This window comes from Callithrix jacchus, chromosome 6 (assembly GCF_049354715.1).
Source record: "Callithrix jacchus isolate 240 chromosome 6, calJac240_pri, whole genome shotgun sequence".
In the NCBI taxonomy this organism is placed as follows: domain Eukaryota; kingdom Metazoa; phylum Chordata; class Mammalia; order Primates; family Cebidae; genus Callithrix; species Callithrix jacchus.
In genome coordinates, this window is record NC_133507.1 from 140,969,221 (window position 1) to 140,989,256 (window position 20,036).

Genomic DNA, 20,036 nt, shown 5'->3' on the forward strand with positions numbered 1-20,036 from the left:
CTTTGCTGCTCCGTAGTGACGGGGACTGTTGTGTTGCAGAAATCCGACTATCGACCTGTGGACGTGCGTGCTGCTCAGCTCCCGGGACTTTTGGTGCGGCTTCTAAGGGCGTGGGCGAGTTGCTGTGGGCCCGTCATTGCTGGTCGCATGGGTAACGAAGAAAGTTCGGCTAGGCAACCTCAGTGATTTTTAACTCTGTTGGATTCATTTGAGAGCTGGATGCTCCCCTGTATTTCATTATTTTGTGGGCCGGGACGGGGGTTTGAGAAAGCGGCTTGGGGTCAAGGTAGTCATCTCACAGCTGACTCCTGGTAGCAGGATGAGGGACGAGAAGCCTTGCGGTGCAGGAGAAACCAAGTCAGGCAAGCAGGAGACGCGGCAGTAGGATCTCGTTTGGGGAAGCTGTGTTTCTTACTCGCTTTCTGCTTCAGGAGCTGCTGCTAAATAATTTCTGCTCAGCCATGTCACCAGCTCCAGATGCAGCCCCGGCTCCTGCTTCCATCTCCCTGTTTGACCTCAGCGCGGATGCTCCGGTTCTTCAGGGCCTGAGCCTGGCGAGCCATGCGCCCGGTGAGGCTCTGGCTCGTGCTCCGCGTTCTTCCTGTCCAGGTATCTGGGAAGATTTGGAGTGGACCTATGTGAAATGTGGCAGGGCTCCTTAGAGTGTATTGCCCGTTCACGGAACACATTCTTACTGGTTCCCGAGCTTAGGAGGCCAAATTATTTATCTTTCTGCTTGATTAAATTCATTTAATCTCTGGGTAATTTCCAGCACAACCCTTGTTATCAAAGAAGTCTTGCTATTGCATATGTCTCCTCACTTTAACACCACTGGCTTCAAAAACACTTCAAACTTTCTCTCTCTCTCTCTCTCTCTCTCTCTCTATATATATATATATATATATATTTTTTTTTTTTTTTTTTTTTTTTTTTTGAGACGGAGTTTTGCTGTTGTTACCCAGACTGGAGTGCAATGGCACGATCTCGGCTCACCGCAACCTCTGCCTTCTGGGTTCAAGCAATTCTGCCTCAGCCTCCCGAGTAGCTGGGACTACAGGTGCGCACCACCATGCCCAGCTAATTTTTGTATTTTTAATAGAGACGGGGTTTCACCTTGTTGACCAGGATGGTCTCGATCTCTTGACCTCGTGAATCACCCGCCTCGGCCTCCCAAAGTGCTGGGATTATAGGCGTGAGCCACAGCGCCCGGCCTCTAGATATATTTTTAAAGTTCTCAGATATATTCCAGATTTAACTGGGCACCACTCAAATTATTCCTTTTTGCTGAATATAAAACAATTTATTTGTTTTGTATAGTTTTATTTTTTGAGACAGAGCCTCGCTCTGTTGCCCAGGCTGGAGTGCAGTGGCGTGATCTCCACTCACTGCAACCTCTGCCTCCCAGGTTCAAGTGATTCTCCTGCCTCAGCCTCCCAAGTAGCTGGGACTACAGGCCTGCACCACCACACCCATCTAATTATTGTATTTTTAGTAGAAACGGGGTTTCATTATGTTGGCCAGGCTGGTCTCAAACTCCTGGCCTCAAGTGATCTGCCTGCGTCAGCCTCCCAAAGTGCTGGGATTACAGGCATGAGCCACCGTGCAGGGCCTGTTTTGTGTAACTTTAGTTTGGCTCCATGTTTTCTTGTGTCTCTCTTTAGACAAACTGTACACTAATTGGAAATGTAAACTTTAAAAAGTATTTGAGAAATGGTCTTTGTACAGTTAAAAATAATTTTAAACTTAACAAAATTATTTTCTATAGGATTTGCCTAAACAATCTGTTTGGCTAATTTAAATATAATATTTTATTTACACTCATTTTACATACATCTTTTCAGAAGCATGTTTACTGCATTAAGTGATTGCTGTGCTGTTTATTTCATGACTACTAGAGTGTAAATTCCTTGAAGGCAGTATCATGCCATCTTTTTTGTATCCTCCTCTGCTTTGTATATCACATACTGAATATAATTCTTGTCACTGTGGATTTAGGCTCCTTTTCTACGTCCAATGACTCTTCCCTTATTTAGGCTCAGGGGAGAGAGAAAGCCCAGAAAGAAAGCAACTCCAGGGTCCTATGGATATTTCAGAGAAGTTATTTTGTTCAACATGTGACCAGACCTTCCAGAACCACCAAGAACAGGTATCAGGTCAGGTGCAGAGCTGGATGTTAGAAGCAAAAGTGTAATGGTGGGTGGGGAGAGGTAGACATTTGATTTGTCTTAATAAAGGTCAATGCAGGCGGGGTGTGGTGGCTCACGCCTGTAATACCAGCACTTTGGGAAGCCGAGGCAGGTGGATCACCTGAGGTCAGGAGTTCGAGACCAGCCTGGCCAACATGGTGAAACCCCGTCCCAATCAATCAATCAATCAATAAAGGTCCATGCTTTGACTGAGGCAGTTGGTGTTACCTGATCGTACTTCTAGAATTCTATGTGGCCAGTATACAAGGTCAGGCTGGGGCATATTTCCATCTTTATCTCACTCTTTGTCTTTGTACTAGAGGGAACATTATAAGCTTGACTGGCATCGGTTTAACCTAAAGCAGCGTCTCAAGGACAAGCCTCTCCTGTCTGCCCTGGACTTTGAAAAGCAGAGCTCCACAGGTGATTGGTAGGGCAACCTATGTAGAATTAGGACATGGAGGTATAAGAAGGCACTAGTTTATAGAGTTTGAGGAAAAAACAAAGATGGGTTACCAAACTTGTATATCTCCTATTGTCTGTCTTCAGGAGATCTTTCCAGCATCTCAGGATCAGAAGACTCAGACTCAGCCAGTGAGGAGGACTTACAGACGCTGGATCAGGAGAGGGCTAGATTTGAGAAGCCCAACCGACCCCAAGGCTTTTACCCTCATCGGGTTCTTTTCCAGAATGCCCAGGGCCAGTTTCTTTATGCCTACCGCTGTGTCCTAGGCCCTCATCAGGCAAGTGACAGTACAGGTTGTATGGCTAACCCCAGCCTTTTGTATACCCAGCCTAGATTTCCCTTAGCCTAGTACATTTCTCACTGCTTCTCTTCCTTCCTGTTGGGTGTGGGTATCATGCTTAACAACACAGTCTTGGATTGAAACTGGCCTGAATTGTAGAAAAGTTAAGTATAATGGAATTAAGTTTGGAAACAAACCAATTTAGGTTAGAATTGTGGTTCTTGACTGTCTCTCCAAGCCTCAAATTTCCTTGTTTGTCAAATGGAAACAAGCCTCAGGGTGGTCATATTAAATGCGATAATGTTTGTGAAAAATGGCACTTGGTTTCTTGCTGTCAGTGAATGCAACAGATATGTTTCTGATGCTTCTCTGTCATCAAGGATCCCCCAGAAGAGGCAGAACTCCTGCTACAGAACCTGCAAAATAGAGGTCCCAGAGACTGCGTGGTGCTCATGGCTGCAGCTGGGCACTTTGCTGGTGCCATATTTCAAGGGTGAGAGGGTGCTGCATGGGGGTAAGGATGGAGTGGATCCTGGTAGCCAGGGAGCACCAGCTGGTTTCCAGTACTGAGTCTGTGCTGTCTACAGAAGAGAAGTGGTGACACACAAAACCTTTCACCGATACACAGTGCGAGCCAAGCGGGGCACAGCCCAGGGGCTTCGGGATGCCCGGGGTGGGGCATCACGCTCTGCTGGAGCCAACCTGAGGCGCTACAATGAAGCCACACTCTATAAGGTGAGTTAAGCCTCTTAGACCTGATCTATTCTTTTTGGCATCTCAGTTCAACTCACTGTTAAGTAGGGAGGTTTTTGACTCATATCCTTCCAATTTTCCTTATTTATAGGTAGACAATGGCAGATTAAGGATTCCCCAGGAGCCTTAGTCCTCTCATTTTTTCCTCCGTGTTATCCTCTTCTTTCCACTCCTTGCACTTCTGTGGGCCGTCTTTTTAGTTGGAGATTTAAAAATAGCAAGTAAAGGTATGCAGGACTGAGTTACTCTCTTTTCTAGGATGTTCGTGACCTGCTGGCAGGGCCAGGCTGGGCTAAGGCGCTGGAGGAGGCTGATACAATACTGTTGCATGCTCCCCGCTCTGGCCGGTCCTTGTTCTTTGGAGGCAAGGGGGCACCCCTGCAAAGGGGGGATCCCCGACTTTGGGATATACCTCTCGCCACCCGCAGACCCACCTTTCAAGAGCTACAGCGTGTGCTCCAAAAGCTGACCACTTTGCATGTCTATGGTGAGCCTTTGCTCCAGATCCCGGTTCCCTAGAGACCTTCCTGTTCTCTCCAGCCTAAGCCTCCATTCTTATTGGTATATCCAGAGGATTTTCTAAGCCTTGGACTGCAGCACAGCTACATCTTCATTAAGAGAAACCTGCACTAGCTTCTCAGCTAGGGTTGAGAAAGATCTTTTGTTTTACGGCAGAAGAAGACCCTCGGGAAGTGGTCAGACTGCATTCACCTCAGACACACTGGAAAACAGTAAGAGAGGAGAGGAAGAAGCCTACTGAGGAAGCAATAAAGATCTGCAGTGATGAAAAGGAAGCACTTGGGCAGAATGAGGAATCTCCCAAACAGGGTTTGATTACTATCTGGCAACTGTCAGATCTGAGTTTCTGTCCTAGAAATGCAGTGGCAAATTCCCTGCTCTCATAACTGACCCATTTCCTTATTTAAACCCACACCCAGAGTGTCTATATCTTAGCAATTACTGAGACATGTTTAATGACCTTTCCAAATCTGTTATCTCTTTCTTTTTTCTTTTTTTGAGGTGGAGTCTTGCTCTGTTGCCCAGGCTGGGGTGCAATGGCATGATCTTGGCTCACTGCAACCTCCGCCTCCTGGGTTCAAGCTATTCTCCCGCCTCAGTCTCCCCAGTAGCTAGGATTACAGGTACCCGCCACCACACCTGAGTAATTTTTGTATTTTTAGTTGAGACGGGCTTTCGCCATGTGGGACAGGTTGGTCTCAAACTCCTGACCTCAGGTGATCACTTGTCTTGGCCTCTCAAAGTGCTGGGATTACAGGTGTGAGCTGCCGCACCCTATCAATATTTATTATGGATGTTTCCCCAGAGCTTAGAAAAGTCTTTGCATGGAGCAGTTGTGTGGATGTGTTGTGTGGATCTCATGTAGTTGATCTTGTGTTGGATGCTTTGGTTTGGGTTGAGGGCGCTTCCATGCTTTCCTCTATTGTGCAGTATCATAAGGACTCTTGTCCTTGTCTGGGCTGAGAGCCTGCTTTCTCCATGTGATATAATGGACTCAGCTCTTGATGTGCTACTTTATCTGGGTGACAACATAAAAACAATTTCATTTCAGGCTTTCATTCTTATGCATTGGAGGCATCTGCTTCCACCCTCTGAGTACTCCCTAGATGGATTTCACATGTTGGGATTTTCCCCTAGGTTCAGAGTCGGAGGGAGAAGATGGTTTCCAGGTAGAGTTGGAGCTAGTGGAGTTGACTGTGGGGACTCTGCATCTTTGTGAGTCTGAAGTATTCCCCAAGCGAAGGAGGAGAAAAAGGAATAAGAAGGGGAAAAGCCAGGACCAGGAGGCTGGGGCACATATTACTCTTCTCCAGCAACCTCAAGAGGAGCCTTCTGCACAGTCATCCCAGGCAGCTGCTGCCCCCTTGGGCCCTTTGCTGAATGAGGCCAAAGCCCCTGGTCAGCCAGCGCTCTGGGATATGCTGCTTGCTGCTTGCCGAGCTGGAGATGTTGGAGTGCTGAAGCTCCAGCTGGCTCCCAGCCCTAGAGACCCTGGAGTTCTGTCTCTGCTCAGTGCCCCCTTGGGCTCTGGTGGCTCTACTCTCCTGCATGCAGCAGCTGCAGCTGGAAGAGGCTCAGTAGTTCGTCTGCTGCTGGAAGCAGGTGCCGACCCCACTGTGCAGTGAGTAAGGGTCCCTATTCCGAGTCATTTTGGGTATAGAGGGGATATTTTGGAGGTTAAAGTTGGCATTGGCTACTTGACAATATTCCCTTGGTCTGGTTGGGTGATGCTGGGAAAGACAGGAGGCAAGTTAAACCCATTTTTGGGGTTTCTGCACCTAGGGACTCTCGGGCCCGGCCACCTTATACCGTCGCGGCTGACAAATCAACACGTAATGAGTTCCGAAGGTTCGTGGAGAAGAATCCAGATGCCTATGATTACAACAAAGCTCAGGTCAGCTGGAATAAGGAGGAGAAACAGAGTGGGAAGGCCTCACAGATCCTGGCTAGATCCTTTCTACTTCTTGCAGTTTTATCAAGGATAGCTTTTTTTTTTTTTTGAGATGGAGTTTCGCTGTTGTTACCCAGGCTGGAGTGCAATGGCGCGATCTCGGCTCACCGCAACCTCCGCGTCCTGGGTTCAAGCAATTCTCGTGCCTCAGCCTCCCAAGTAGCTGGGACTACAGGCATGCACCACCATGCCCAGCTAATTTTTATATTTTTAGTAGAGATGGGGTTTCACCGTGTTGACCAGGATGGTCTCGATCTGTTGACCTCGTGATCCACCCGCCTTGGCCTCCCAAAGTGCTGGGATTATAGGTGTGAGCCACCGCACCCAGCCTACCAAGGATAGCTTATAGGTTCTTGTATCTGAAATCCTCCAGGTGCCAGGACCATTGACACCAGAAATGGAGGCACGGCAGGCTACACGGAAAAGGGAGCAGAAGGCAGCCCGGCGGCAACGGGAGGAACAGCAGCGGAGGCAGCAGGAGCAGGAGGAGCGGGAACGAGAAGAGCAGCGGCGATTTACCGCCCTCAGTGACCGAGAGAAGGTGAGGCTGGAGGTTCTCTTGTCCACGGCAAGCCTTCCTTAGAGGTCTAATCCCTTCCCCATTGTGCAGATGTCACCTCTTGGGTGCCCTACTCACCACTGGGGGCTTTTCCTTAACACACTTCTCTCCCTCAGAGAGCTCTAGCCGCAGAGCGCCGACTCGCTGCTCAGTTGGGAGCCCCTACCCCTTCAATCCCTGACTCTGCAATCGTCAATGCTCGGTATGGGGCAGGGGTTTGAAGGAATGGGTGGGCCGTAATGTTGCAGGGACCACTGGGGACAAGTGAACTGAGTGCCTGCACAGTATTCAGAAGGGCTGTTGAGGGGATTTGAGATGTTCTGGCAGGAGGAGGGATGGGGAGAGCTTGTATTGCAAAGTTTCTGGGGTACCTGTCCACCCATGTTTCTTCCTCTTGTTCAGACGCTGCTGGAGTTGTGGGGCATCCCTCCAAGGCCTCACTCCCTTTCACTACTTCGACTTCTCTTTCTGCTCCACACATTGCCTCCAGGATCATCGCTGTCAGGCAGGGAGGCCCTCTTCTTGATCTCTTACAGCTCTACCTGGGGCCAACTCAGGGCCCTGAGAGGGCATATTCACAGCAGCTCTAGGTTTTTTCTTCCCCATGAAACCAGAGATTATTTGGAAGATGGAGGTGAAGGACACTTGGGAACCAGGGCAAAGACAGGGCCACAGAGGTATGTGGAACTGGTACTGTCTCTGGAACTTTAATCACAATAAAATTTGGCAAGGAATGTGTACTTGTGCTTACATTCAGAGGTATGGTGACCTTTAGTTCCTTATGGTCACCGTGGCCAGCACCAAGGGATCCTGCCCACTGCATGTCCCGGGTCCAAGGGATTTACCTTTCTTTTTTTTGAGATGAAGTCTTGTTCTGTCACCTAGGCTGGAGTGCAGTGGCATGATCTCCACTCACTGCACCTCTGCCTCCTGGGTTCAAGCAATTCTCCTGCCTCAGCCTCCCGAGTAGCTAGGATTACAGGTGCCCACCACCACGTCTGGCTGATTTTTGTATTTTTAGTAGAGATGGGGTTTCACCATGTTGGGCAGGCTGGTCTCGAACTCCTGACCTCTGGTGATCCACCCACCTCAGCCTCCCAAAGTGCTGGGATTACAGGCGTGAGCCTTTCTTTCAGTGTCCACTTAACTCCATTGGTTCAGAGGCACTCAGTGTATCCGCTGAGAGGGAATTGATACGTAGCCCATGCAAGGTGCTGTTGAGGATAGGCTTATCCAAAAATTGGACTTGGGGCTGGAGAGGCACATTTTCTAGTTCCAGCAATGTGATTCTGTTGAGGGCTCCCTTAGGAAACAGCAGGAATCTTGGCACGTAGAGAGTCTGTTGTGGGCCCCGCGTTGTCCAGTACCGGCCCAAGTTAAACCCATTGATCCAGACTTGGCCCTGGGGAATAGGGAGCAGGAAAGAGGGGAAAAGAAAGGGTCAGCTCTTCGGGGGTAGAATCATATCCTTGTGGGTTTCTAATCAAAGGATACTATCTGTTCCCCTCCTTCTGTGATTTTTCTCTTTTGCCTCCCTGCTACCCAAACCACCACCATTAGCAATTACCTTGGTCCATCCAGGTAGATACAGAAATGTGTCCCCAACTGAGCCTACAATTGGAAATGTTTTAGAGTAGAATGTGGGGCCAGAAGGAGCTTGAGGATGTGGCCTTTTCAGCAACTGGAGGGGAAACCACCACTTTACAAGGTTATCAATTTTCAGAGGGAACATCATCCACTGGGTAAGGATTGTGTGTCCCAGAATTGGTGGCTCCAACAGGCCCTGTAGGGAAGGCAAATGAAAAGTCATCATTCACTAAGCTCTGGGGCCAAGCTATCCTTAATCAAGTCCTGGGATTTAACTAGGTAAAGCTAGCTCACCTTGAAGTCACTGCTGTTAGACCCAAAACTCAGCCTCCCCATGTTCTCCAGCAAGATATCCAGTTTGGACCCCAGTTTCCCCATCAAAAATAGTTTATCTCTCATATTTCGCTCCAAAACACCCTGGAACACCTGTGGATAGGAGATAGGATAGGTGCAAGGTTCAGTATCTAGCTCTTAGCCACTGCATAGGAGACCACATTAGGACACTTATTTGGAGGACAGAGAGAATGTAGCTCTCCCTATTCTAGAACTCTATCCTTTATCAAACTCTTCCTCATCCCAGCGTATCTTTGGAACCCTCTGCAAATCTGAGCAGGCAGGTGGGAAAGGGTAAATATGGAGAACTTAAAGCTAACACTTCCTGGGGAAGAGAGGAAACTAGGGCTCACAGCCTGGAATTAGGTTCTCACCCCATCCACCATCACATAGGCACGGTCATGGACTCCATTATTTGGCACCCAGAATGGTGTTGGCTCAAAAATGGTATGGGTCAGATAGGTTCGGTACAACATGAAGCCATGGTCCTGGGTGTGGAGAATGAGTACTTCAGACAAACAGAGATACAAAAGAACCCTGTGGTTATAGCCAAGGAACTTTTGGCTGTAGTTGCTCAGGGAGGTTGTCATCTCCACCAGATGTGGGTTTATGTCTTACCTGCTTGACGGCCTCAAAGGTCATTGGCAAGATTGAATTAATGGGACCATGGGGGCATAACAAGTCTAGGAAAGCCAGCAAATGCCCAACCTATTAGAATAAGGGAGAAGAATCAGAGTATAAGGGAAGTTTCTGGATAGAAGACAAGAAAGAATAGGCTATTCAGAAAACAAAGGTGTGGTATCAGAGAAAAGATGCGGAGGAACTTACCAGGTGGAGAGTCAAAGGTCCAAGCATCATCTTGGGGCTGGGGGGAGGTAAAGGTCCCAAAGGAACTTCCTGGAACTGAGCCCAAATTCTCTCAGAAGCCATAGGAAAACCACAGACAAGAATACCTATTATGAGACTCTAGGGAGTTCTTAACCTGGGGCCCAGGGAAGGGCTTCAGGGGTCATGAAAGCTCTATTTTGCACACTCGTGTTTCTTTGCACATGGTCCCATTTGGGTGAATGGGGAAATGCCTCAGTGAGATGCTGAGCTGTGCCCCAGGCAATAACCACCAGTTGATGGGATCCCTTTATAATGTGGGCACTCCCCCCAAATTAATAAAAGCCTTTGGAGCTTAACGAAGTGGTAGGGTACCTTGCTGATGACATTTCGAAGAGCAAAAAGCTTAGGTGTAGGGTCTCCTGCTTCAGATATAGGTGCATCATAGTCATAGCTAGTAGTTATTGGAAGGAAGCGTCCCTTCTTATCAGCACCTGAAGTTGAGTCAATTTAATTCAACATCTATTTCAGATGACAGGCACTACTAAGCATGCTTCATACAGAGGAATTTTGCCATTAGAGGGGACAGTGGTGGCCATATTCAGCTTCTAGACATGCGAAACCACCTAGCCCTTAGATTCTAATTCTCTGTTACCTCCCTGCTTCTCTCCCAGGGACCATTTGGACTCACCATTCCAATATCCAAAGTTGGTACCTCCATGGAACATGTACCTGAAGTGAGGGAGGGTGGGGAAAAAGATAAAAGCTGACTCACTGAATCTTAACTTTCATCCCCAACTCCCAGCTACAGAGTTATATTGGCCTCGGTGTCTTTAGTTACATGTTCACACTGGCTCCCAACTCAAGCATGTTCTCTAGTCCTTTGGTTACAGCTGACACAGACCATGTGGAGTGATTCTGGCCCCAGTAATCCAGCCAGCCTGTGTAGTACTCAGAGATTACCTACAGTGTGAAATGAAAGGAGCTGTGAGTGAGATGGAACTGAGCTGGACCCATTCCCATCCCTGATTCTGATTCTTCTCTGGTCCCTCACCAATGGCCCATGGGGTTCATACTTCCGAAGCAGGGTAAAGATTTTGGTCATGTTGTCAGCTGCGGAAAAAAGAGAAAAGAAAAAAACAAATATTGTGGAAGAGGTGTCCCTTCCCCAGACTCCACTCCCGGCCCTTGCTTGGAGACCTGGGCCAAAATCTACAGTGGTATAGAGTCCCTGGAGGGAGCCACACTGGAGTCCTTCAGGCCCATCTGTAGTGAAGAGCAAGATCTTTTCTCCTAGTAGTGCACGGAAGAGCCCAGCCAAGTGCCTCATGTAGCTGGAGTCACAGGCTCCGTAGCTACCATATTCATTCTCTACCTGCCAGAGGGAAGGGAAAGTGGAGCCCAGCTGTGGGGTGGAGATAAAGAACCCCTTGCACCTCCTTCCCCTGCCCCAGTCATATCCCCCTTGTACCTGAATGCTAATGATGTTACCACCATTGTGGTAAAGCCATGGATATATCTTAGGCAGCAAAACCTTGAACCAGGAGTCCACCGCGGCAAGGAAGTCTAAAGGAAGGAGCAGAGCTTCTTTGTTAGGGGCTACCATTACACTTGCTCACCACTAAATATAGGAAGCAATGACTCATCAAAAAATTCCCAACCCTAAGCACCTTGTAAATTTACATGTCAATGAAATTTGAACATAGGAAACCTTAAAGTAGTGTTTCTTTTCTTTCTTTCTTTTTTTTTTTTTTTTAGAGTGCAGTGGTGTGATCTCGGCTCACTGCAACCTCCACCACCGGGGTTCAAGCGATTCTCTTGCCTCAGCCTCCCAAGTAGCTAGGATTACAGGCATGTGTCACCATGCCCGGATGATTTTATATTTTTAGTAGAGACGGGGTTTCTCCATGTTGGTCAGGCTGGTATTGAACTCCCAACCTCAGGCGATCTGCCTGCCTTGGCTTCCCAAAGTGCCAGGATTACAGGACTAAGCCACTGTGCCCAGCCCTAGTGTTTCTTAAGAACAAATATAAGATGTTTATGTGAATTTAATGGTATCTACACAAAAATAATAAATATAAGAAAATGTTAAATATATAGCCTAGAGTATATAATCAACTTATACCTGAGATTGCTATGAAGTAGCATGGGAATTCACAGAAATGTAGAATATCTGACCTGCTCTGATGTAACTGACAATGCAGGTGATTTAAATAAGCAATTGAAACATTATTATATGGGTTGAGCATCCTTAATCTGAAATTTGAAATGCACCAAAATTTGAAATTTTTGAGCATCTACATGATGCTACAAATGGAAAATTCCGCATCTGACCCTTTGCCTTCTGACGGTCCAATGTACACAAACTTCATTTCATGCACATAATTATTTAAAATATTGTATTCCTGGCTGAGTGCAGTGGCTCACACCTGCAATCCTAGCACTCCGGGACTCTGAGGCAGGCAGATCACTTGAGCCCAGGAGTTTGAGACCAGCAGGGCAACAAGATGAAACCCTCTCTTAAAAATATAAAACATGGCTGGGCATGGTGGTTCATACCTGGAATCCTAGTACTTTGGGAGGCTGGGTCAGGCAGATCACCTAAGGTCAGGAGTTTGAGACCAGCCTGGCCAAAATGACAAAACCCCGTCTCTACTAAAAATATAAAAATTAGCTGGGCATGGTGGCATGCACCTGTAGTCCCAGCCATCAGGAGGCTGAGACAAGAGAATTGCTTAAATCTGGGAGGCGGAGGGTGGAATGAGCTGAGATAACGTCACTGTACTCTAACCTGGGTAACAGAGCAAGACTCCATTTCAAAAAAATAAAATAATAAAACATAAAATACTGTATTTACTAGCAGGGAAGGAGGATAAAAAATGGTGTTATGGGTCAGACGTGGTAGCTCACGCCTGTGATTCCAGCACTTTGGGAGGCCGAAGCAGGTGGATCACCTGAGGTCGGGAGTTTGAGACCAGCCTGACCAACCTGGAGAAACCCCGTCTCCACTAAAAATACAAAATTAGCCGGGTGTGGTGGCACATGCTTGTAATTCCAGCTACTTGGGAGGCTGAGGCAGGAGAATTGCTTGAACCTGGGAGGTGGAGGTTATAGTGCGCTGACATTGTGCCATTGTACTCCAGCCTGGGCAACAGAGCAAGACTCCATCAAAAAAAAAAAAAAAAAAAATGGTGGTATGACTGGGCATGGTGGCTCATGCATGTAATCCCAGCACTTTAGGAGGTTGAGGTGGGTGGATCACCTGAGGTCAAGAGTTTGAGACCAGCTTGGCCAATATGGTGAAACCCTGTCTCTACTAAAAATAAAAAAAAATTAGCCGGGCATGGTGGCAGGCACCTGTAATCCCAGCTACTCAGGAGGCTGAGGCAAGAGAATCACTTGAACCCAAGAGGCGGAGGTTGCAGTGAGCCAAGACCATGCCACTGCACTCCAGCCTGGGCAACAAGTGTGAAACTCTGTATCATGGTGGGGGGAGGCGGTGGGGGGGGGAGGTGGTATATGGGGAACAGAGAGAAAGCCCAGGTGCAGTGGCTCACACTTGTAATCCCAGCACTTTCAGAGTCCGAGGTGGGTAGATGACCTGAGGTCAGGAGTTCGAGACCTGCCTGGCCAACATGGCAAAACCCTGTCTCTACTAAAAATACAAAAAAATTAGCAGGGCGAGGTGGTGAGCGCCTGTAATCCCAGCTACTCAGGAGGCTGAAGCAGGAGAATTGCTTGAAACTGGGGGTCAAGGTTGCAATGAGCCGAGATTTTGTGACTGCACTCCAGCGTCGGTGACAGAGCAAGACTCTGTCTCAAAAAAAAAAAAAAGTATATATATGTGAGAGAGAGACCAGGAAGGCCTCACCAAGGTGACTTCCTCAGGAAGCTTGTGATGAAGGAACACCACATGAAAAGGCTGCAAAGCCAAAGGCCTGGTGGGTTTGAAGAACAGCAATGAGGCCACTGTGGCTGGAGCAAAGTGAACATGGGGGAGAAGAGCAATAATGCCTAGTAGGTGACTGGGGCCAATTATGTAGGACCTACCACTTTAAGGAATCTATGGTTCATATTGTGAATGAGATGAGAACCTACTGGATAGGTTTAAGCAGAGAAATGACAAGATCTGGGATGTATCTTTAAACTTATTTCAACAGGATCACACTGCTGTATTGAGACAAGACTATACGGGGCAGAGGGCAAATGAGGGAAACCAGTCAGGAAGCTATAAAATAAGCCAGCTGAGAGATGGTTTGGACCAGAGTGGAGGCAATGGGGGTGATAAGAAGTACTCAAATTTAATGTTTGTGAAGAAAAGCTGATAGGAATTTCTTTTTTTTCGAGATAAGGTCTCATTGATCTGTCGTCTAGGCTGGAGTGCAGCTGCACAATCTTGGCTCACTGCAACCTCTGCCTCCCGGGTTCAAGTGATTCTCCTGTCTCAGCCTCCCAAGTAGCTGGGATTACAGGAACTCACCGCCTCACCCAGCTAATTTTTTTCTATTTTTAGTAGAGACGGGTTTTTGCCATGTTGGCCAGGGTGATCTTGAACTCCTAACCTCAGGTGATAAGATTTTCTGCCAGATTGAATGTGGGGTAGGGTGGTCAGTAAAGGCTTCTCTGAAAAGGGTCATGTGAAGAGCAGGGCAAGAACATCTTGGTAGAAGGGATGATATATGCTAAGGTCCCCAGAGATTGTAAAGATAGGTGTGAAAGATTATACATAGTGCTTAGCTTGCCCCTTTGGAAAATGGAGTTGTCATTAGCTGAGAGGGGAAGAAGGAGGGAACAAGTGATTTGGGTGGCAATGCTAGGAACTTAGTTGTGTCACTGTGCCTTTCATTTGTCCAAATGGAGAAGTCAAGCAGGCTGGATATACGTATCTGAAAGACAAGGGAAAGGTCCTGGCTAAAGATACATATTTCAGGGTCATCAGCTATTAAATGGAATTTAAACTCCATCATGCGATGAGACCACTAAGGAATGAGAATATAGAAAAGAGAAGCATCCAAAGACAACCTTTTTACATTGACTGGAAAGGAAAATAGAGAAAAACCAGTAAGAGACTATGAAGAAGTGGTCAGAAAGACTGGAGGGCAGGGGCAGGGACCAGATAAGTGAGGTATCATGGAAGGTGAGAGACGAGTGTATTTCAAAGGACAGTGTGACTAACTGTGTTGAATGCTGCTGATTGGTTAAGGAGGATGAGGCCTGAAAGGTCACCATAGATTTAGCAATGTAGAGGTCACTGGTTTTCTTGAGCAAAACAGACTGCATGTTGGTGTACCATGAATACTTTATCGTTTTAAATGTATTTCAGTCCGCTGAGTTTGGGAGATACTACGAGAAACATAAAGCTCTCCGGCTCTCTTAAGAAGAAGTGAAACAGCACCTGGATAGAGCCCCACAGATATAAGGCATTTTTCCAGGGCAGTATTTTAAAAAGTTATAAATCAGATAAAATTTTCCCCTTGATATCTGCACCTGAAGTGAAATCTAAACTTGAAATATTGGGCATCCTCAGAGCTTAATCTTGAGTTCTCCTTTCTTCTTTCTCTATATTATTTCCCCAGGTGTTGTCTCAGTACCCATGGATTTAAATGCCATCTTTAGACGGATGACATCCAAATTCATGTCTAGCTCAGACCACTCCACTAAGCTCCATATTCATACATTGCTTACTTAATATCGTCACTTGAGTGGGACATGAAAATTTAACATGACCAGGACAAAACTATTGTTTGCCCCTAAAGTTGTTCATCTGCCACCCCTTGCCTTGATGCCTTTCTTTCCCAATCATACCTATACCACCTCATCCTCTCCCTTCCAATCAAAATCTGTCAACAAGTCCTGGCGATTTTTATCTCCAAACCATCTCTCAGGTCTGCCTTCTTCCTTCTGTTTCTACTGCCATTGCCTTAGTCTAGGCACCATCATCTCTGCCCTTAGCTAAAGTGATAGTTCCCAATTAGTTTCTCCACCCCTGCCCTTGCCCCCGAATACATTTCCCACATCCAGGCTGAAATATTTTAAAACATCATGTCACATCTCTGGTTAAATTTTTTCAATGCTTTTCTGCTGTACTGGGGATAAAATGCAAGTTGTTTACAGTGGCGCCCAAGGTCCTGCATCGACCGCCTCCATCTCATCTTCGATTTCATGTTACACTGTTGTCTCCCTACCCACTATGCTCCCACCATGCTGGTCCATTTTCAGTTCCTCAATCATGCCATGTTCTTTCCCATCTCGGGGGACCTCTATCATCCCTTCTACCTGGAATATTCTTGCCTCACTCTTCATAATGCCAGTGTTTCCCTTCCCTAGAAGTCAACTGAAATGCTACCTTCTCAGAGAAGGCTTTTCTGACCACCCTACCTAAAAGAGGCCCACTGGCATTCATATCTCAACTCCTTGTTTACTTTCTTGCATAGCATTTTTACAGCCTGCAATAATAGGTTTTTTTTTTGAGATGAGTCTCGCTGTCACCAGGCTGGACTGCAGTGGCATGATCTTGGCTGTCTGCAACCTTCACCTCCCAGGTTCAAGCAATTCTGCTTCATCCTCCCAAGTAGCTGGGACTATAAGCATGCACCACCATGCCCAACTAATTTTTGTATTTTTAGTACGGATGGGGTTTCACCATGTTGGCCAGGATGGTCTCCATCTCTTGACCTCGTGATCCACCTGCCTTGCCCTCCCAAAGTGCTGGGATTACAGGGGTGAGCCACTGCGCCTGGCCATTTAAAAAAAAAAAAAATAGTTTCTTCCACTATATTATAAGCTCTACTGCACAAGGATGGGGTCTGTCTGGTCCCCCAGTTTCTAGTATCCTGCGAGGCATGAAGGAAACAGTTGGTATATGAATGATGAACTCCAATTTGGGAATAGTCTCTTCTGCTTTTGGCACCCAAATAGCCCATTTTACTTGCTTCTGTGTTAAATCTTTTGTCTCAACTCACCTGGATCTGAGGTTCTTAGATGAATTTCAGGTTTTCGAAGCAACCAGGATGGGAGACCCCCCTGAGACAAACAAAAAGATGACAAAGAAGCATGTAGGTTTTGTTTTGGGGTGTGGTGGCGAAGGAAGGAAGGGAAGGAATTGAGTATAGTGCTGGAGATGGCCCTAGAGGGTGGGCAGATGGGAGTGGTCTAGGAACCACACAAGGATAACGCTGCTTCTATCCCTTCTCCAGCTAACTCACCATCTCCCACTCTGCACAGATGTAAGGTCCTGGTCTCAGTATGACCAACAGGTTCGCTAGAGCTGCCTCATTCAGAAAGGCAATGAGGTCCCGGCTGCCATTAAAGTTATAGACCCCAGGCTGTGGCTCATGGTAGTTCCAGGGCACATAACTGAGAAAGGAAGAGGTTAACAGAGCCCAAGGTGGAGAGACACCAGGAGGCCTACGGGCTCAGGCCTTGCAGGGCATCTCCAGGAAGCGGCTGGAAGGAGGTCCTGCCCTGTCCTTTCCCACCCTTGGCCTAGGAGTCCTGGAGTGCTAAGCCCTGTTCAAACATGCCAGTCTTCCCGTCCCGACCTCCTTTCTTAGTGGGTGGTAGACCCCACCCCTTCGCGGCTCTTGCCAACACTTCTTACAACTGTATGGCGTTGAGGCCGCTCCATCGCATCTTTAAAAGCCGGTCGGCCCAAAGCACTCGCGGTACCCGAAAATAATGCAGGCTGCCAGATACATAGCGGAACGGGGCCCCGTCTAGGAGAAACCTGTCATGATCCCGATCCACTACGAACGACCGAGTGTCTGCCTACAAAGAGAAAGAGATACTGCTCAGCAGATGCCTGGAGGGAGGGTCGAGGGTCAGCGCCTGCCCAAAGCGGAGGAGATGGAAGTAGCCCCGAGGGTGGCTTCGTTGTTACTTTTGACTTTCTCTTATCCGCTGGATCTGGTCCTGCGTCACCGCACCCCCCGCCCTCCACCCCGTCAACTGGTTCAACTGCCTCATCTTCTTACCTGAGGCAGCAGTAGCGTCAGAAGCGGCAGCAACAGGGAGTGAAGGCAGGATGGCTTCTTGGGAGCCATGGCGCTTACAAGGCTCCTCTAGTCGGAGACTGCAGACAGACTGTCACGTGTCAGATTCCTGGGAGGGAACCTCAGCAAGCAAGGGGGCGGAGACCACCTCAAGTTGCCAGGCAGTTAGCCTGGACTTCCTCCTCTCCAGCCTGCAGCCACCCCCTACTCTACTAGTTTGTAAAATCCTCTTTATCATGCTAAAGTACAGTTAACCAATCAGCTTCATCAGCGTCACCTGGGAGCATTGTTAGAAATGCAGAATCTGGGGCCGGGCGCGGTGGCTCATGCCTGTAATCCCAGCACTTTGGGAGCCCGAGACGGGTGGATCACGAGGTCAGGAGATCGAGACCATCCTGGTCAACATGGTGAAACCCCGCCTCTACTAAAAATACAAAACAATTAGCTGGGCATGATGGCCTGTGCCTGTAATCCCAGCTACTTAGGAGGCTGAGGCAGAAGAATTGCCTGAACCCAGGAGGCGGAGGTTGCGGTGAGCCGAGATCGCGCCATTGAACTCCAGCCTGGGTAAGAAGAACGAAACTCCGTCTCAAAAAAAAAAAAAAAGAAAAGAAAAAAAAGAAATGCAGAATCTGGGCCGGGCATGGTGGCTCACACCTGTAATCCCGGCACTTTGGAAGGCCAAAGCTCGTGGATCACCTGAGATCAGGAGTTTGAAACCAGCCTGGCCAACATGGCGAAACCCCGTCTCTACTAAAAATACAAAAATTAGCTGGGCATGGTGGTGGGCACCTGTAATTCCAGCTGTTCAGGAGGCTGAGGCAGGAGAATTGTTTGAACCCAGGAGGTGAAGGTTGCTGTGAGCCTAGATCAGGCCATTGCACTGCAGTCTGGGCAACAAGAGTGAAACAATGTTTCAAAAACAACCACACACACACACACACACACACACACACACACACAAAACCAAAAAAAAAAAAGAAGAAATACAGAATCTGGCCAAGTGCGGTGGCTCACGTCTGTAATCCCAGTAGTTTGGGAGGCTGAGGCAGGTGGATCACCTGAAGTCAAGAGTTTGAGATCAGTCTGGCCAATATGGTGAAACCTGTCTCTACTGAAAATACAAAAATTAGTCGGGACTGGTGGCGTAAGCCTGTAATCTCAGATACTAGCGTAGCTGGGCAGGAGAACTGCTGGAACCCGGAAGGCGGAGGCTGCAGTGAGCTATCCTGCCACTGCACTCCAGCCTGGGCAACAGAGAGAAGAGACACTGTCTCAAAAAAAAAAAAAAAAAAAAGAAAAAAGAAATGCAAAATCTCAGATCCTACCTCAGACCTATAGAATCAAATTTGTATTTTAACAAGATTCCCAGGTGATCTTAGGCACCTTCAAAATTGAGAAGCATGGCTTGACTTGACTGGGCTCCCTGAGGACAGGGAGTGCCCTTTTTATCTCAAATCCTCAGCTTCTAGCACAGGGCCCGGCACACAGCAGGTTAAATCTAGATGAATGAATGTCAGAACCAAAGAGCTAAAACATGTTCAGAACCAAGGGAAACCACTGGAAAATCTTCAGCGTGATCCGGGGTGTGGAAGGGGGCAACCAGGTCATAGAAGGACCTTTTTCCTGAGACCCCTGTTTCAGCAAAACAGCCATTCCCTCCTGGCCATTCCACCTTCATTGGAAGTGCACCCTTCTCCAGCTTACCCCTGCCTGCCTCGGCAACAGATGTCAAGGACAATTGCTTTGTGCCAAGGCTTGGAAATTTGTGAATTTCCGTTCCTTTTGCTTTTACAGTTTCAAGCATGGGATGTGAAGATCAGGGTAATAATAATTACTGTTGACACGTACTGAAGGCTATGTGTCAGATATTGTATTAAACACTGTATATCTCATCTAATCTTCAAACAAGTCCACGAGGTAGATAATATCATTTCCATTTCACAGAGGAGGAGAGGAAAGGACGGAAACATTAAGTAGCCTGTCCAAGGTCAGGCAACTATGTTAATAGAGCTGGCATTTCAACTAGTCAGTCCCGCCTCACGGTTAAGCTACTTAACCTTAGGTACTAATACCTTTTTTCAGGTACCAAAATTAATGATCCAAGAAGTTAAGAAACTTGCGCGAGTTTACACAGCTAGTATGCTATTAACATTCAATTTAGAAACTGAAAGTCTGGTTCACAAGCCTGAGCTCTGAATCACTGAGACTAAGGGTAGTGCGATACAGCCCAGAGCCCGGAAGTTGTACGGGATCAGCAATCCAGACCACCAGACCCGCCCCTCCCTGGATCCCCCTCCAGGCTGCAGTGTAGTCGGCGGCGTTCTGCCCCGGAGTGCCGGAGGTATGAAGCCTCCTACCTCCAACATTAGGAGATGGAGATCCTGGGGGCCTCGGGCCAAGCCCGGCTTTGTTCCCCTTTGGCGCAGGTGTCTGCGTCTTGACCCCTACTGAAGGCCAAGTAGAGAACCCTCACAAGAGTCCTGCGACCCGTCCCCCGCCAGGCCTAGCCCGCTCCGGGCCTCTCAGCTCGCCGCCCTCACATCCTCCGACTGCCTAGCGGTTGCTAAGATATCGCCGGCCGTT

The 20,036-nt window shown here is 47.8% G+C and overlaps 2 protein-coding genes across 14 annotated transcripts; one reads left to right on the plus strand and one right to left on the minus strand.

Moving 5' to 3' along the window:
* The first annotated feature begins 27 nt into the window (after window positions 1–27).
* ANKZF1 (ankyrin repeat and zinc finger peptidyl tRNA hydrolase 1) lies at window positions 28–7,448 on the plus strand. Of its 5 annotated transcripts, none has more exons than XR_013519109.1 (14): window positions 28–93; window positions 432–609; window positions 2,034–2,146; window positions 2,507–2,609; window positions 2,736–2,929; window positions 3,313–3,425; window positions 3,520–3,667; window positions 3,944–4,172; window positions 4,361–4,513; window positions 5,342–5,825; window positions 5,987–6,052; window positions 6,529–6,696; window positions 6,831–6,916; window positions 7,117–7,448. XR_013519109.1 is itself a non-coding variant. In XM_002749810.3 (14 exons), the coding sequence occupies exons 2-14, from the start codon at window positions 462–464 to the stop codon at window positions 7,238–7,240; spliced, it is 2,175 nt and encodes a 724-aa protein (XP_002749856.1). In that variant the 5' UTR covers window positions 28–93; window positions 432–461; the 3' UTR covers window positions 7,241–7,448. The 5 variants fall into 5 exon arrangements, 3 of the variants coding, with proteins under 3 accessions (XP_002749856.1, XP_035161694.1, XP_008997785.1); XR_013519110.1 differs by having other exon boundaries at window positions 4,364–4,513; XM_002749810.3 differs by having other exon boundaries at window positions 5,987–6,098.
* On the minus strand, window positions 7,395–20,026 carry GLB1L (galactosidase beta 1 like). 9 transcript variants are annotated; one of them, XM_035305806.3, is made up of 17 exons: window positions 19,811–20,026; window positions 17,433–17,530; window positions 17,060–17,226; window positions 16,665–16,815; window positions 16,422–16,482; window positions 10,931–11,025; window positions 10,660–10,834; window positions 10,514–10,572; window positions 10,301–10,422; window positions 10,151–10,191; window positions 9,835–9,953; window positions 9,463–9,537; window positions 9,253–9,342; window positions 9,009–9,122; window positions 8,596–8,727; window positions 8,282–8,497; window positions 7,395–8,116 (listed from the first exon to the last, which is right to left on the minus strand). In XM_035305806.3, the coding sequence occupies exons 2-17, from the start codon at window positions 17,499–17,501 to the stop codon at window positions 7,847–7,849; spliced, it is 1,956 nt and encodes a 651-aa protein (XP_035161697.1). In that variant the 5' UTR covers window positions 17,502–17,530; window positions 19,811–20,026; the 3' UTR covers window positions 7,395–7,846. The 9 variants fall into 9 exon arrangements, with proteins under 9 accessions (XP_035161697.1, XP_035161696.1, XP_035161695.1 ...); XM_035305805.3 differs by having other exon boundaries at window positions 17,433–17,559; XM_035305804.3 differs by having other exon boundaries at window positions 17,433–17,571.
* Between the last annotated feature and the right edge of the window lie 10 nt (window positions 20,027–20,036).

Bases quoted from the DNA above. Each gene is read 5' to 3' on its own strand.
- ANKZF1 (XM_002749810.3), top strand. From the start codon at position 462: ATGTCACCAGCTCCAGATGCAGCCCCGGCTCCTGCTTCCATCTCCCTG. The intron at 2,147-2,506 runs GTATCAGGTCAG...TCTTTGTACTAG, and splicing joins TCCAGAACCACCAAGAACAG to AGGGAACATTATAAGCTTGA. The intron at 3,426-3,519 runs GTGAGAGGGTGC...TGCTGTCTACAG, and splicing joins GCTGGTGCCATATTTCAAGG to AAGAGAAGTGGTGACACACA.
- GLB1L (XM_035305806.3), bottom strand. From the start codon at position 17,501: ATGGCTCCCAAGAAGCCATCCTGCCTTCACTCCCTGTTGCTGCCGCTT. The intron at 16,483-16,664 runs GTGAGTTAGCTG...TGTTTGTCTCAG, and splicing joins TCTGTGCAGAGTGGGAGATG to GGGGGTCTCCCATCCTGGTT. The intron at 10,835-10,930 runs GTACAAGGGGGA...TCCCTCTGGCAG, and splicing joins GTAACATCATTAGCATTCAG to GTAGAGAATGAATATGGTAG.